Below are 14305 nucleotides of genomic sequence, written 5' to 3' on the forward strand. Positions count from 1 at the left end.
TGAGTGGCCATCATTACTTTAAGTAATGAAGGTCAGTCAGTCAGCCGAAAAATTGGGAAAACTTTGAAAGTAAGGGCTATTTGACCATGAAGGAGAGTGATGGGGTGCTGCGCAAGATGACCTGGCCTCCACAGTCACCGGACCTGAACCCAATCGAGATGGTTTGGGGTGAGCTGGACCGCAGAGTGAAGGCAAAAGGGCCAACAAGTGCTAAGCATCTCTGGGAACTCCTTCAAGACTGTTGGAAGACCATTTAAGGGGACTACCTCTTGAAGCTCATCAAGAGAATGCCAAGAGTGTGCAAAGCAGTAATCAAAGCAAAAGGTGGCTACTTTGAAGAACCTAGAATATGACATATTTTCAGTTGTTTCACACTTGTTTGTTATGTATATAATTCCACATGTGTTAATTCATAGTTTTGATGCCTTCATAGTCATGAAAATAAAGAAAACTCTTTGAATGAGAAGGTGTGTCCAAACTTTTGGTCTGTACTGTATATCTTTTCTATAGTTGCTACTGACAACCTCATTCCCCTTGTTGGAAAGCTTAACATCCAAAAAAAGGAATGTCACTGACAGCTAATGTATAAGTGAATTGGAGAGTCATGACATTTTTGTTCATGTATCTCATGAAATTCACAAAATCTTCTGTGGAGTTCCACACCAGGACAATATCATCAATGAATCTTCCATACCATTTGATGGAGGACAAAAAAACATTGTCCTCGATCATAAGGTATTGTTCTTCCCAATGGGACATATAGATATTTGCATACGAGGGGGAGAACTTCGCACCCATTGATACTCCCCTCGTCCATTAAAGGAGAAGTAGTTATGTCCTAGCAGGAACTCCACAGATAAATAGATAAATTCCTTCAAAGCAGCGCTGTAACTGCTGTACAGATCCAAATGTCTCCTGAGACTCGCCAAACCCAAATGGTGCGGAATTGAGGAATAGAGAGAGCGGCGACATCACAAGTCGCCCAACTGTATAACTCTTCCCAGACTAGGTTACCAGTTAATTCCAAAACATGTTTTGTGTCTCGCAGGTAGCTTGGGATACGCTGTACAAGGGGTTGCAAAAAAGCGGTCTACCCATGCTCCCAAACGTTCTCCCAAGCTCCCTATGCCAGACACTATAGCTCTCAGGGAGGGAGGAAAAATCTTTTTATGTACCTTGGGGAGTGAATGAAAAATTGGAATTACTGGTTTATTTACAAACAAATAATCTCTAAGTCTCATATCCAAAACACCCAGCGAAACGCCCTCGTCTAGGTGTGAGACAAATTCTATAGTGAGATCCGCCCTCAATGTTCTAGATGTGTCTGAGGTGTGTAAAAAGGTTTTTTAAATCAGTAAATTTTGCTACACAGTATGGTCATGAATAAGACAGTTTGTCGAAACGCGTAGACCGAAAAGCCCTCTGATCAGCACATGGAATTTTTAAAAGAATTACAATAAAAAAGCTGGATTTTATCCGTACTGTATCATTAATGCAATAGGCCAAAGGTTTGATGGGGCAGGAGGATAGGAAGTCACGTTCAAGCTTGGCCATGAACAGATTTGCATTTTGCTTCTCATTGCTGTATCGGTCTTCTGTAGGTAGATGCTGTCAAAAAATGAAAAGTAGTTATGGATGAGGATGAATTTTGTAAGTTCCCACACAGATACAGCGCTAGTTCCTTTATATATATTTTTTTTATAAAAACCTGTCAGGCTTTTAGTCCATCCTGGTGAGGAATATTGGAAAATATAGATGCCACCTCCATGGATAGAGGACCTATTGGAGACAGTTTATTTAGTAGGCCAGTTGTGTCCTGATGGTAGCTGGCTTTATCTCACCAGGGGTTTAAAGACACCTTAACCCATCCAGAAATGTTCTCGGTCAGGTGCCCACAGATCAGATTATGAGTCTTCCTGCCGTTCCAGGTTTGTGTATCTTGGGAAGCATGTAAAAGCTCCCCATTCTTGGAGTTTCTGGTATCTGATCGTGGTATTGTAGGCAGTACTTTACACCTGTGTGGGGTCTGACTTCAGTTATGTATAGCGTGTCCTTTGCTGGTTTATCGAGGATTTCCTTATTGTTGTCCTTCCGCCCCTGGGCACTTATGTTGGATGGATAGTTCACGTCCGTGTCCAAAATAATGGATTTTACCATGTTTCTAAAGGACTTTATATATTTATCCAGATGGCGGATGGTTCCAGTTGGAGATGTCCAGTCAGATCTCTTCTTAGCTGTCACATTACTTCTCCCTTCTGTCCGGACGGGTTCTGTCTCTTCCGCTGCAGAGTTCTATTTTATCGAGGGCTTTTTGGGGACAGAATAGTTAGTAAGTGCCTGGTATTAACTTTCTCTCCATGATACAGTGCCTTGAAAAAGTATTCATACCTCTTGAACTTTTCCACATTTTATTTACGTTACACCCACAAACTTAAATGTATTTTATTGGGATTTTATGTGATCGACCAACACAAAGTAGCAAGTATGTGTGAAGGGGAAAAGAAAATTGTATATATGGTTTTCAAAAATTGTAATCAATAAAAATCTGAAAAGTGTGGCGTGCATTTGTATTCAGCCCCCTGTAGTCTGATACCCTAAATAAAATCCAGTGTGACCAGTCGCCTTCAGAAGTCACCTAATTAGTAAATAGAGTCCACCTGTGTGTAATATATTCTCAATATAACTACAGCTGTTCTGTGAAGGCCTCAGAGGTTTGTTAGAGAACATTAGTTATCAAACAGCATCCTGAAAACTAAGGAACACACCAGACAGGTCAGGGATAAAATTGTGGAGAAGTGTTAGGATAAAAAGCAGGGTTAGGTTATAAAAAAAAATACCCCATGCTCTGAGCATCTCACGGAGCACTGTTCAATCCATCATCCGAAAATGGAAGAAGTATGGCACAACTGCAAGACACGGACATCCACCTAATCTGAGAGCCTAGGAAAGGCGAGCACTAATTAGAGAAGCAGCCAAGAGGCCCAGGGTCACTCTGGAAGAGCTGCAGAGATTCACAGCTCAAGAGGGAGAATCTGTCGACAGGACAACTTTTAGTCGTTTACTCCACAAATCTGCCCTTTATGGGAGAGTGGTAAGAAGAAAGACATTCTATAAAGCAAGCTATAAGAAGTCCTGTTTGCAGTTTGGCGCAAGCCATGTAGGGGACACAGCAAACATGTGGAAGAAGGTGCTCTGGTCAAATGAGACCAAAGTTGAACTTTTTGGCCTAGATGAAAAATGCTGTGTGTGGTGGAAAACTAACCCTGCACATCACCCTGAACATGGTAAAACATGGTGGTGGCAGCAGCATCATGCTGGGGGAGGGTTTTCTTCAGCAGGGACAGGGAAGCTGGTCAGAGTTGATGGGAAAATGGATGGAGCTAAATACAGGGCAATCCTGGAGAAAAACCTGGTAGAGGCTGGGCAGAGGTCCACCTTCCAGCAGGACAACAACCCTCAACATCCAGCCAGAGCGACAATGGAATAGTTTAGATAAAAGCATATTCATGTGCTAGGATGGCCCAGTCAAAGTCCAGTCAAATACAAATGCACGCCGCACTGTCCAGATATTTATTATTTTCATTTTTTGAAAACCATGTATTATTCTCTTTTCACCTCACACATACTGTACTCGCTACTTTGTGTTGGTCTATCACATTAAATCTCAATAAAATACATTTAAGTTTGTGGGTGTGACGTGAAACAATTTGGAAAAGTTCAAGGGGTGGCAGTGTAAATGTCATTTGCTGAGGTGAGACAACCCCTTTAAGTCTCAGTCTGCAGAGTTTCTTTTTGATCAGACATGTCCGCGGATTGTTGCTGTTCTTGTTCTCCGCTCTCTGTTGTTTCTTTGTGTTTCAGTTTCCGTTCGGACAGTTGGTCCTTACAAGGTATCAACCACTAAGGAATCTCATTATATATCGTCTATTTACTGGCTAGCACAGTACAAAATGGTGCTCTAGGCAGCCGGCTGCTTAGCCTAGCCCTCATCTGGGGCCTGAGTCGGTTGTACTGGTGACCGCTCGCTGATTGTAAGGTTTCCACCCCCAGGATGGCTGCATCCCTCTGTTCCTGGCCATAGAGGCTGGCAATCTAGGGATATGTAAGGAACTGCTCTCATCTCACACTGACGCCCAGCTGAAAGCTACAAGCAAGGTAAGAAGGCGCTACAACCTGCAGAGCATCGCACCCAAGCAGAACATAGAAGATAGAAGCAGATGTTTCAGTGCAGAGTATTCAGTGATGATATTGATAGGGCTGGGATGTGATGATCCCTTCAGATCCCATCGGGAGACAATAGAAAGCCGTCCAATTTTGATACATTGTGTCCGTTACATTGTAACATTTGCAATGAGTCCATTATTGGTGTAATCGCTAATGTACCGCCTGTCAACAGCAGAAATGTGGTGACTGCGCCCTTCATACATGTTGTAGAAAGCGAGACGTGGACCTGGCCAAACTCCTCGTGGAATATGGAGCTACAGTGGAATGTCAGAATGTGAGTATCTATCATCTATCTTCTATCTATCTATTATCTCATATCTATCTATCTATCTATCTATCTCATATCTATCTATCTATCTCCTATCTATCTATCTATCTATCTATCTATCTATCTATCTATCTATTATCTATCTATCTATCATCTAGAAGAAAAGATAGCCAGCAATAGACAGCTTGTTGCTGTCTTTGTCAAGCATGCTTGACAAAGACAGCAACAAGCTGTCGAAACGTCGCTTGACTTTGGGTCTAATAAACCACCGTTTGCCTTTAATATCTCGGAGTGCTGCTGGCTATCTTTTCTTCTAGCTTATTGGGCCTAGGTGCTGGTCCACTTTTGCCAGACGTGCACCCCTCGTCTACACAGTGTGCTGCCTCCTCATTTTTTCCAATTTTATCTATCATCTATCTTCTATCTATCTATTATCTATCTATCTATCTATCTATCTATCTATCTATCTATCTCATATCTATCTATCTATCTATCTCATATCTATCTATTATCTATCTATCTATCTATCTCATATCTATCTATCTATCTATCTATCTCATATCTATCTATCTATCTATCTATTATCTATCTATCTATCTATCTATCTATTATCTATCTATTATCTATCTAATATCTATCTATCATCTATCTATCTATCTATCTATCTATTATCTATCTATCTATCTATCTATCTATCTCATATCTATCTATCTATCTATCTATTATCTATCTATCTATCTATCTATCTATCTATCTATCTATCTATCCATCTATCTATTATCTATCTCATATCTATCTATCTATCTATCTATCTATCTATCTATCATCTATTATCTATCATCTATCATCTATCATCTATCTATCTATCTATCTATCTATCTATCTATCTATCTATCTATCTATCTATCTGTCTATCTCATATCTACACAGGGGGAGGGTCAGACCCCTCTACACATTGCCTGCTGGGAAGGTGATGAGATGATTGTGAAGTTCCTCCATCAATGTAAAGCCAACCCTAACATCACAGACCAGGTAACCTGCCATTTCCCCCTTTACAATAGGGTGTACTCCACTCTCGTTCTGGGGATTATTCATGTATATATTTTAGGGCGGTCTGTCGGTGATCTGTGACGCTGTCATTCTGTGGTCAGGGCCAATGTGTCTGGGAGCATCATATCCCGGGGACTGCAGAAAAAATGACTATATGAGCTACACATGGTGAGGGGACATGGTCGCGTCACCTGGAGGTGGCCCCATGTTGACGTCTCCACCTGGTGGTCATTTGTGAATATGCATTCTAAATATTTTTCATTTTGATCATTATTTATACTGTACATGATCACAGCAGGGATTTTATATGTCATTATTATTTGCTGCAAGTTGTTTTCTTTGTATTTTCCAGTTTCACCAAAAATGTTTCCTTTTTTATTAGATTCTTTTAAGGGGTTTGGACCAGTATCACACATGACAAGCTTAGATACCCAGCAGAACATATCCCAAATGTATGCTAAGGTACACAGCTCAGCAGACAGTATCCCACATGATAGGATTAGATACAAAGCTCAGCAGACAGTATCACACATGATAGGATTAGATACGCGGCTTAGCAGACAGTATCACACATGATAGGATTAGATACACAGTTTAGCAGACAGTATCACACAGGATAGGATTAGATACACAGCTCAGCAGGCAGTATCACACATGATAGGATTAGATACAAAGCTCAGCAGACAGTATCACACATGATAGGATTAGATACGTGGCTTAGCAGACAGTATCACACATGATAGGATTAGATATGCGGCTTAGCAGACAGTATCACACATGATAGGATTAGATACAAAGCTCAGCAGACAGTATCACACATGATAGGATTAGATACAAAGCTCAGCAGACAGTATCACACATGATAGGATTAGATACAAAGCTCAGCAGACAGTATCACACATGATAGGATTAAATACGCGGCTTAGCAGACAGTATCCCACATGATAGGATTAGATACGCGGCTTAGCAGACAGTATCCCACATGATAGGATTAGATACGCGGCTTAGCAGACAGTATCCCACATGATAGGATTAGATACGCGGCTTAGCAGACAGTATCACACATGATAGGATTAGATACAAAGCTCAGCAGACAGTATCACACATGATAGGATTAGATACGCGGCTTAGCAGACAGTATCACACATGATAGGATTAGATACAAAGCTCAGCAGACAGTATCACACATGATAGGATTAGATACGTGGCTTAGCAGACAGTATCACACATGATAGGATTAGATACAAAGCTCAGCAGACAGTATCACACATGATAGGATTAGATACGTGGCTTAGCAGACAGTATCACACATGATAGGATTAGATATGCGGCTTAGCAGACAGTATCACACATGATAGGATTAGATACAAAGCTCAGCAGACAGTATCACACATGATAGGATTAGATACGCGGCTTAGCAGACAGTATCCCACATGATAGGATTAGATACGCGGCTTAGCAGACAGTATCCCACATGATAGGATTAGATACGCGGCTTAGCAGACAGTATCCCACATGATAGGATTAGATACGCGGCTTAGCAGACAGTATCCCACATGATAGGATTAGATACGCGGCTTAGCAGACAGTATCCCACATGATCGGATTAGATACGCGGCTTAGCAGACAGTATCACACATGATCAGGAATACAGTAAAGTATGGTGCCATTCTACCTATACATGGGTATCTGATGTCTCCTCTGTGTTTCTGTAGATGGACAGGTCTCCCTTGCACATTGCTGCAGAGAGAGGACACACCGCGATTGTTGAACTCCTCACAGAGAAGTTTCGGGCCAATGTTTTAGCAAGGACTAAGGTGAGACTATCCATAAGGCACCAATCACACATGCAGTTTTTGTGGAAGGTCATTAAGCTAAACACTTAAGATACAGATGGATACAAAAGAGACATGTATCGCTCTTTCCTTTATACTTTTCCTTCTTCTGGATCCACTCCTGTTTTTGTCTCAAAAAGCTGCAATTAAAAAAATGCACATGTGACTGGGGCTTTATCATGAAGTACCTACAGCTGTCACCGTCCTGCCACTCTGCAGGCATCTCATCCACCGCCGCCTGTTTTCAGAGCTGGGGCGTCCTCCATGGTGGTTTTTATTAATTCTTTCCAATATATCCCTGGATAAAGAACTTGTGTTATTTGGCCTTAACCCCTTTCCCTCAATTGAGCAAACCAGAACAGGTCTGACATTTGGATTCTTAGGGCTCGTTCACACGAACGTGTGATGCCCGTTGCCATATTGCAGACCTCATTTGCGGATCCGCAATACGCGGGCACCGTTCCGTGGCCATTCCGCATCACGGATGCGGACCTATTCATTTCAATGGGTCCGCAAATCCGGAGATGCTGAACGGAAGAACGGAACAGAACACTACAGGAGCACTACGGAGTGCTTTCTGGGGTTCCGTTCCGTGCTTCCGCACCGCAAAAAGATAGAACTTGCTCTATCTTTTTGCAGAACGGAAGGATGGCGGACCTATTCAAGTGAATGGGTCTGCGATCCCCATGCGCCTGCCCCACGGACGGTGCATTGTGTGAACGAGCCTTTAGTCTTACTAAGACCCCCAGGGCAGTTGTATACTAATACTAGAAGAATAAATAGTCTACTTTCACACTGGCGTTTTGGCTTTCCGTTTGTAAAATCCGTTCAGGGCTCTCACAAGCGATCCAAACGGATCAGTTCAGCCCCAATGCATTCTGAATGGAAAAGGATCCGCTCAGAAGGCATCAGTTTGCCTCCGTTCAGTCTCCATTCCGCTCTGGAGGCGGACACCAAAACTCTGCTTGAACGGGTGCAGACGTTTGTATTATCTGAATGTATCCGTCTGTGCAGATCCATGATGGATCCGCACCAAATGCGAGTGTGAAAGTAGCCTAAGACATTTAAAAAATTATCATAAAAGTTGAGAAAAGAATAATAATTGAATTTATATATTTGTTCATTAAATAAATGTCACAAAACATAAACAAAATAAACCCACTTTTATATCCTGGTAACAATAACAATGTAACGAGGAGACCACAAGGTAACAAAAGCTGATGTAACTTGAACCATCCTGTCCCCATACCCCCTCTGCCCCCCGACAGATACTGTGCTAAATGTCCTTCTGGCTTTTCTCCTAGGATGGCGACACCCTCATGCACATTGCTTCACAGTGCGGACATCCAGAAACTGCCCTGGTGTTCTTGAAAAAGGGCGTCCTTCTGCATATGCCCAATAAGGTGCGTATGGTATAAATGCCAGTGTCGACTGATGGACCCATTGAGATACGCTGAGGTCAGATTTGGCTTAAAAATACACAACTGAGTGAAGTCTATGGCCTGAGCCAACCTTTACTCTCTATTTTGCACAGTTCTGTTAAGAGCCTGCAGTGTAAAGAATCGTTAATTTCTAACGATAATTTGCTTTCCCTTAGTCCTAACAGCAGCACAGATGGGGTTAACTACCCCCCGTGGACTGGTAGGACCGGCGGAATTTTAATGAGCCCAAAAACCAATAACAAAGCTTTACACCCCTACAAAAAGAGGGAACACCCCCAGCCCACTGTGTCTATAGCAAGAATAACTTACTAGGGTGGGAAATTTGTGTGCTGCTGTTAGGACTAAGGGAAAACAAATTATCGTTAGAAATTAACGATTCTCTTACGTCCTACCAGCAGCACAGATGGGGAGATAGCAAGAAGAACCCCTAGGGAGGGCCCTCATGCCTGGCAGAGCTAAGGATAGCCTGCCCAAAGGCCGAAAACTCAGCTACCCTGGCATCTAGTCTGTAGTGGGAGATGAAAGTGGATTCAGAGCTCCAGGAGGCAGCTTTACAAATCATCTCCAGAGGAAGGAGACTTCTTTCAGTAAAGGAAGTAGAGATGGCCCTTGTGGAATGGGCCTTCACAAACTCTGGAGGATCCAAAGCCTGAGAAGCAAAAGATTCTCTAATGGCCTCCTTAATCCCGCGACTAATCGACGCCTTGGACGCCTTTGCAGCCTTTAGACTTACCGGCAAACAGGATGAAGAGATTGTCATATATCCTGAACTCCTTGGATCTATCCACATAGATCTGGAGGCATCTCGAGATATCCAACGGATGCTTGACAGGATTCCTGGAGGAGGTAGAAGGAGAAAATAAAACTGGCAAAGAAATCACCTGATTTATGTTCTGAAATGATGGGATCTTAGGCCTGAAATATGGAAGGAATCTCAGGAGAACCCGGTCTTGAAGAAAGATGGTATAGGGTTCTGAGGCCGAGAAGGCTTGAAGCTGTGAGATTCTCTTGGCCGAGGTTACCGCCAGTAAGAAGACCAACTTCAGAGTCACAAACTTTAAATCCACCTCCTCCAAAGGCTCAAAGGGGGGAGATGCTAAACCCCTGAGCACGACTGATAAGTCCCACTGAGGGATGGGCCTCAGTACTGTAGGCTTCAATCTTTTGGCTCCTTTAAGGAAGCGTTTGATGAGCGGGTCCCGAGATAAGGGTCTGTTTAGACAGGCCGAGATGGCAAAAATCTGGACCCTCAGAGTAGATAGAGCAAGGCCTCTGTCTAGGCCGTCCTGTAGGCCGTCCTGTAGGAATTAAAGTATCGTAGAGAGGGGCGGATCTGCAGACGCCACCTGGTTTGAAGCACACCATGACGAGAAGATTCTCATGATTCTGGAGTAAGCTTTCTTAGTAGATTTTGCTCTTGAATGTGACAACGTTCTCAGGACCGACTCTGAAAGCCCTTCTATTCTGGGAAGGGACTGATCAACCTCCAGGCTGTCAGGTTGAACCTGTGCAGATCTGAGTGTCCCATGACACCAGGGTCTGCCGTGGGGGGAGCCTCCAATAATGTCCCCGACTCTTCTAAATGAGCTGGGTAAACCAGGATCTCTTGGGCCAAAACGTTATGATGGCTATTACCGAGGCCTGATCCTGACGAATTTTTATCAATACCCTCGGTATCATGGAAAAGGGAGGGAAGATGTAAGCCAGCCTGAACCTCCATGGTATTGACAGAGCATCTATCGCCAGGGGGTTGTCCTCCCTGTAAAGGGAGCAGAACCTCTCCACCTTGGCATTGAACCTCGTTGCCATGAGATCTACCTCTGGCAAACCCCACCTGAGGAATATCTGCCTGAATATCTCCGGATGCAGGGACCATTCCATTGTCAGCAGACCGCGACTCAGACGATCCACGATTATATTGCAGGAACCACGGATGGTGGGAAAGGTTCAACTTTGCCCACCGAAGAATTACCTCGATCTCTGAAAGGAGGAGTAGAGATCTTGTGCCTTCCTGCTTGTTGATGTACAGGACTTCAGTCATGTTGTTTGACTGTACTCTCACTGCTAAGTCCCGGATTCGGGGGGCAAAGTGTAGGAGGGCTAGCTGGATGGCTCGAATCTCGCGGAGATTGGAGTAAAGTAGCCGCTCCTGAGGAGACCAAGTCCCTTGGACAGGGGAACCGTCTAGGTGAGCGCCCCAGCCTACTTGGGACACATCCGTAGTCAATATGACCCAGGATGGCTGGGTTATAGACTTCTCCCCCGGGAGATGGAGCCACCATCTCAGGGAGGTTCGAGTCTGACAAGCCAGGGAACACAGGGAATTTAGCCCGGCGGGGCTGCCATCCCATTTGTCAAGGACTTGCGATTGTAAAGAGCGGAGGTGCCACAAAGCCCAAGGGACTGCCTCCGCAGCCGCTGACATGAGCCCCAACATCTTCATGAGAGTCCTGATGGAAACTCGACGAAGAATAAATAGGAACCTTGCCAGGTCCAGAATCCGAGTTCTTCTTTCTGGAGTCAACTGGAGGGACATCCCAACGGAGTCTACTATGAAGCCAAGATAGGTTACTGAAGTCGACGGGCTCATGTTTGACTTCTGCCAGTTGATGATCCACCCTAGGCGGAGCAGAAAAGAGAGAGCCACATGAAGATGGTGGGTAAGAACTGGAACCGAGGAGGCTTTTAGGAGCCAATCGTCCAGGTAAGGAATTACGGTCAGCCCTTGAAGTCTCAGAACTGCCACCACCAAAACCACCACCTTGGTGAAGGTGATAGTAGCAGAGGAAATCCCGAAGGGTAAGGCAACAAATTAAAGGTGCCTGAGGACCCCTGAGACCTGGACCGCGATCCTGAGATACCTCTGGGAAGCAGGATGGATGGGGATGTGAAGATAGGCATCCTTGAGGTCCAGGGTAGCCATCACGTCTCCGGGGTTGAGAACGTGGGTCACTGACCTGATAGTTTCCATGCAAAACTTTGCCTTATAAATCGATTGAAAAATCTCAAATCGATAATCATCTGGAGGTATCCGGATTTCTTGGGAACTAGAAAAAACGGAGAATAGATCCCTAAGCCCCGCTCTCCTGCCTGAACCTCCTACAGAGCGCCCTTGAGGATATAGTCCTGGATATAGGCCTCCAGAATTGCCTGCCTGGTGGGCGGTAGGCGCTGGTTGATGACAAATCTGTCCGGAGGAGGCGACTTGAGGTTTATTAAGTAGCCCTCGGAAATGACCTCTAGGACCCAAGGGTCCGGAATCTCCTGAGCCCAGACATCGTTGAACTGGTCGGAAGTGACGCCGGGAAGGGGCCGACGTCACTTCCGGTGATAACGGCGCCCATCGGAGATGCGGTGCCGGACGGAGAAGAGGGGAGGTAAGCAAGGAGAAGCTCCGAAACTAAGTAAAGGGTGGCTAAGAAAAAAAAATACCAAAGTAGGTGGAAAGAAACCGCCAAACACAAAAAAACACTTCCCCAAAAAAACGGAGGGGGACCGCCAGTCCACCTGTCCGGAGGACAGAAAAGAACACAGTGGGCTGGGGGGTGTTCCCTCCTTTTGTAGGGATGTTAAGCTTTGTTATTGGTTCTTGGGCTCATTAAAATTCCACCGGTCCTACCAGTCCACGGGGGGTAGTTAACCCCATCTGTGCTGCTGGTAGGACGTAAGGGAATGGAGGTTTTCTCTCTGGTTGTTATACCTACTTCCAGTATCATGAACATGCTCTTTCTCCTCTACTCTATACTAAAATTACTTATATACAAATATACTGAGGGGGAAATTTTAACGTGTTGTCAGATGCAATGCTTCATTGGAAGTGGCATAACTGAAACCAAATTTCAAAAAATTTCACAGCGGAGAGCGTCACAGCCAGGGAGAAGGTGAGCTTTTTTTTCTCCCTGGCTGTGACGCTCTCCACTGTGATGGCGTCTCCTCCTGGCGTCTCCTCCTCCCTGTAACGATGCTCAGTATTAATATACTGAGCGGGAATAGTGCAGGGGGGGCACAGCAGGGCGTAGGAGCGATATTTAAAAAGAAAAAAAACAGGTAGGGTGGCAGCATCAGCTGGGGGTACCCCACAAGTAAAGGTATTTATCTAAGCTAAAAAACAAACAAACATGAAATGTCCTCTTTAACCCCTTAAGGACCGGGCTCATTTTCACCTTCAGGACCAGGCCATTTTTTGCAAATCTGACCAGTGTCACTTTATGTGGTGATAACTTTAAAACACTTTGACTTATCCAGGCCATTCTAAGATTGTTTTTTCGTCACATATTGTACTTCATGACACTGGTAAAATTGAGTTTATTTTTATTTATAAAAAAATACAAAATTTGCCCAAAATTTAGAAAAATTAGCAAATTTCCAAGTTTCAATTTCTCTACTTCTATAATACATAATAATACCTACAAAAATAGTTATTACTTTACATTTCCAATATGTCTACTTCATGTTAGGATCATTTTGGGAATGACATTTTATTTTTGGGGGACGTTACAAGGCTTAGAAGTTTTGAAGTAAATCTTGAAATTTCTCAGAAATTTTCAAAAACCAACTTTTTAAGGACCAGTTCAGGTCTGAAGTCACTTTGTGAAGCTTACATAATGGAAACCACCCAAAAATGACCCTATTCTAGAAACTACACCCCTCAAGATATTCAAAACTGATTTTACAAACGTTGTTAACCCTTTAGGTGTTCCACAAGAATTAATGGAAAATAGAGATACAATTTCAAAATTTCACTTTCTTGCCAGATTTTGCATTTTAAGATTTTTTTTATGGCCCTGATTCTGTAGTTTACAGAAACACCCCATATGTGGTTGTAAACTGCTGTATGGGCACACGGCAGGGCACAGAAGGAAAGGAATGCCATACGGTTTTTGGAAGGCCGATTTTGCTGAACTATTTTTTTTTGATACTATGTCCAATTTGAAGCCCCCCTGATGCACCCCTAGAGTAGAAACTCCATAAAAGTGACCCCATCTAAGAAACTACACCCCTCAAAGTATTCAAAACTGATTTTACAAACGTCGTTAACCCTTTAGTTGTTCCACAATAATTAATGGAAAATAGAGATACAATTTCAAAATTGCACTTTTTTGGCAGATTTCCCATTTTAATATTTTTTTTTCCAGTTACAAAGCAAGGGTTAAAAGCCAAACAAAACTCAATATTTATGGCCCTGATTCTGTAGTTTACAGAAACACCCCATATGTGGTCGTAAACTGCTGTACAGGCACACAGCAGGGCGCAGAAGGAAAGGAATGCCATATGGTTTTTGGAAGGCAGATTTTGCTGGACTGTTTTTTTTTACACCATATCCCATTTGAAGCCCCCCTGATGCACTCCTAGAGTAGAAACTCCAAAAAAGTGACCCCATTTTAGAAACTACGGGATAGGGTGGAAGTTTTGTTGGTACTAGTTTAGGGTACATATGATTTTTGGTTGCTCTATATTACACTTTTTGTTAGGCAAGGTAACAAGAA

At 43.6% G+C, this 14305-nt stretch overlaps 1 protein-coding gene across 1 annotated transcript in view; it reads left to right on the forward strand.

Annotated features, from left to right (window-relative positions):
• LOC121002363 (serine/threonine-protein phosphatase 6 regulatory ankyrin repeat subunit A-like) overlaps window positions 1-14305 on the forward strand; it is a 104863-nt gene that overhangs the window by 32344 nt on the left and 58214 nt on the right. Inside the window, exons 5-9 of the mRNA XM_040433828.1 lie at window positions 4051-4155; window positions 4400-4498; window positions 5423-5524; window positions 7258-7359; window positions 8682-8780. Of these exons, the coding sequence (XP_040289762.1) occupies window positions 4051-4155; window positions 4400-4498; window positions 5423-5524; window positions 7258-7359; window positions 8682-8780 (507 nt within the window). The remainder of the gene's footprint in view (window positions 1-4050; window positions 4156-4399; window positions 4499-5422; window positions 5525-7257; window positions 7360-8681; window positions 8781-14305) is intronic.

This window comes from Bufo bufo, chromosome 5 (assembly GCF_905171765.1).
Source record: "Bufo bufo chromosome 5, aBufBuf1.1, whole genome shotgun sequence".
Taxonomy (NCBI): Eukaryota; Metazoa; Chordata; class Amphibia; order Anura; family Bufonidae; genus Bufo; species Bufo bufo.